Source organism: Anneissia japonica, unplaced genomic scaffold (assembly GCF_011630105.1).
Source record: "Anneissia japonica isolate Jap-2015-1 unplaced genomic scaffold, ASM1163010v1 scaffold177896_len1389_cov172, whole genome shotgun sequence".
NCBI lineage: Eukaryota > Metazoa > Echinodermata > Crinoidea > Comatulida > Comatulidae > Anneissia > Anneissia japonica.
Genome location: NW_022722285.1, coordinates 1 through 1,389, shown reverse-complemented (window position 1 = coordinate 1,389; position 1,389 = coordinate 1). Strand labels below are relative to the sequence as shown.

Sequence of the window (1,389 nt, the reverse complement as noted above, 5' to 3'; positions counted from 1 at the left end):
TTAACAAGCGGCCAAATGCCTGTTCAACTTAAAATATTACATTTAATAATCTTGCGTACATGTTGAATTACTCAACAATAACATTTTCATTGCAGTCCGATACTTTGGCAAACCAAACAGTAAAATCATTACACAACATGCTTAAAATAATAGTCATGAAAATTATGATTTCAGATTTCTATGGAAGAATAATATTGTTTTGCCTTCTTAAAAATGTTTTCTGCATAGATTTCCAATTTAGCTTATAATATATTACGGTTCCAGGGCTATTGTTACTCAGTACAGTATTAGGCCTACATTTCTATCACACTATCACTTTCGAACACAATTTTCCTAGATGTTTCCGTATCACTTTCAAGTCAGTAATGCTTGTCGTCAGCGTAAATAATTATTCAACATTGTGGTCAACATTTGCCATTTAAAATAATTTGTGTACACGGAAAAGAGAAGGGGGCAGTACACAGCCTTCGGGAGAAATTGCAAGATGCAGCTAATTAGAAATACAATTGCCGATCACATTGAGGGCTATTGGTTTTTAAAAATCCAATCCAGAGTGGCAAATGGGGTTAACTATATACTGAAGTTTGTTTGGAAGGCCCACAGTAGTATGAGTTAACTCTTACTGGAGGGTTGATTATAATTATGGTTATTTATTTTAAATTGACTTTATCAGCTACACCATAAAAACCATACATTCCACACTTCTTTCCTGCAATTTCACAGCCAATATTCAAAGCATCGGAAAGTTGTTTGCCTCTGTTCAGTGCCCAAATAACTCCAGCGTTGAAGGTATCCCCAGCACCCAACGTATCAACTACCCTCTCTGGAGGAAAAGCTGGTGCATGGAAAATAGCGCCGTCTGCGTCTCTCCCACAAGCACCTTTATCGCCCCATGCACAGATCAAGATGGCCCTACAAGAAAAATAAAATATCTGTTTTGTGATGGTTACATTGTCATTTAAAGCTTTGAAAAATACATGAAAATATTTCTTACCCACTTCTCAAGTTACCATGGAGACCATGTAATGCACTTTCAGAAGTTGTGTAACCATGACTCATCGCATAGTCCTTACTCACGAATACCTAAAAATGGAAAATTATACTATAAATAGTGTAAAGTTTGACTGCACCGCCATGCACTATAGTCGATTGGCAAGAGAACACAGAAATATCTTCTTCATCCTATCTTATTTGCCCCTGACCATTGTTGTTTGGTTATGTATTCTGTTTTTGGTCAAATAAATAAATGAAATGAATTTCATTACATATTATACACCCTACCTTTATTTTCCTGTTTTTCAAAATCCTGAATCAACTGTACGCGATATCCACTTGCTTGTGACAAGTGAACATGGATAAGTAGTGGAGTGTAATTTATAATAAATAATG

General features: G+C 35.6%; 1 protein-coding gene across 1 annotated transcript; it reads right to left on the bottom strand.

Annotated features, from left to right (window-relative positions):
- Positions 1 to 6: 6 nt before the first annotated feature.
- Positions 7 to 1,247, bottom strand: LOC117111822 (ketohexokinase-like). Its single transcript, XM_033254804.1, has 2 exons — positions 995 to 1,247; positions 7 to 912 (listed from the first exon to the last, which is right to left on the bottom strand). Exons 1-2 carry the CDS (start codon positions 1,057 to 1,059, stop codon positions 651 to 653), a joined length of 327 nt encoding a protein of 108 aa, XP_033110695.1. The 5' UTR covers positions 1,060 to 1,247; the 3' UTR covers positions 7 to 650.
- Positions 1,248 to 1,389: the final 142 nt, after the last annotated feature.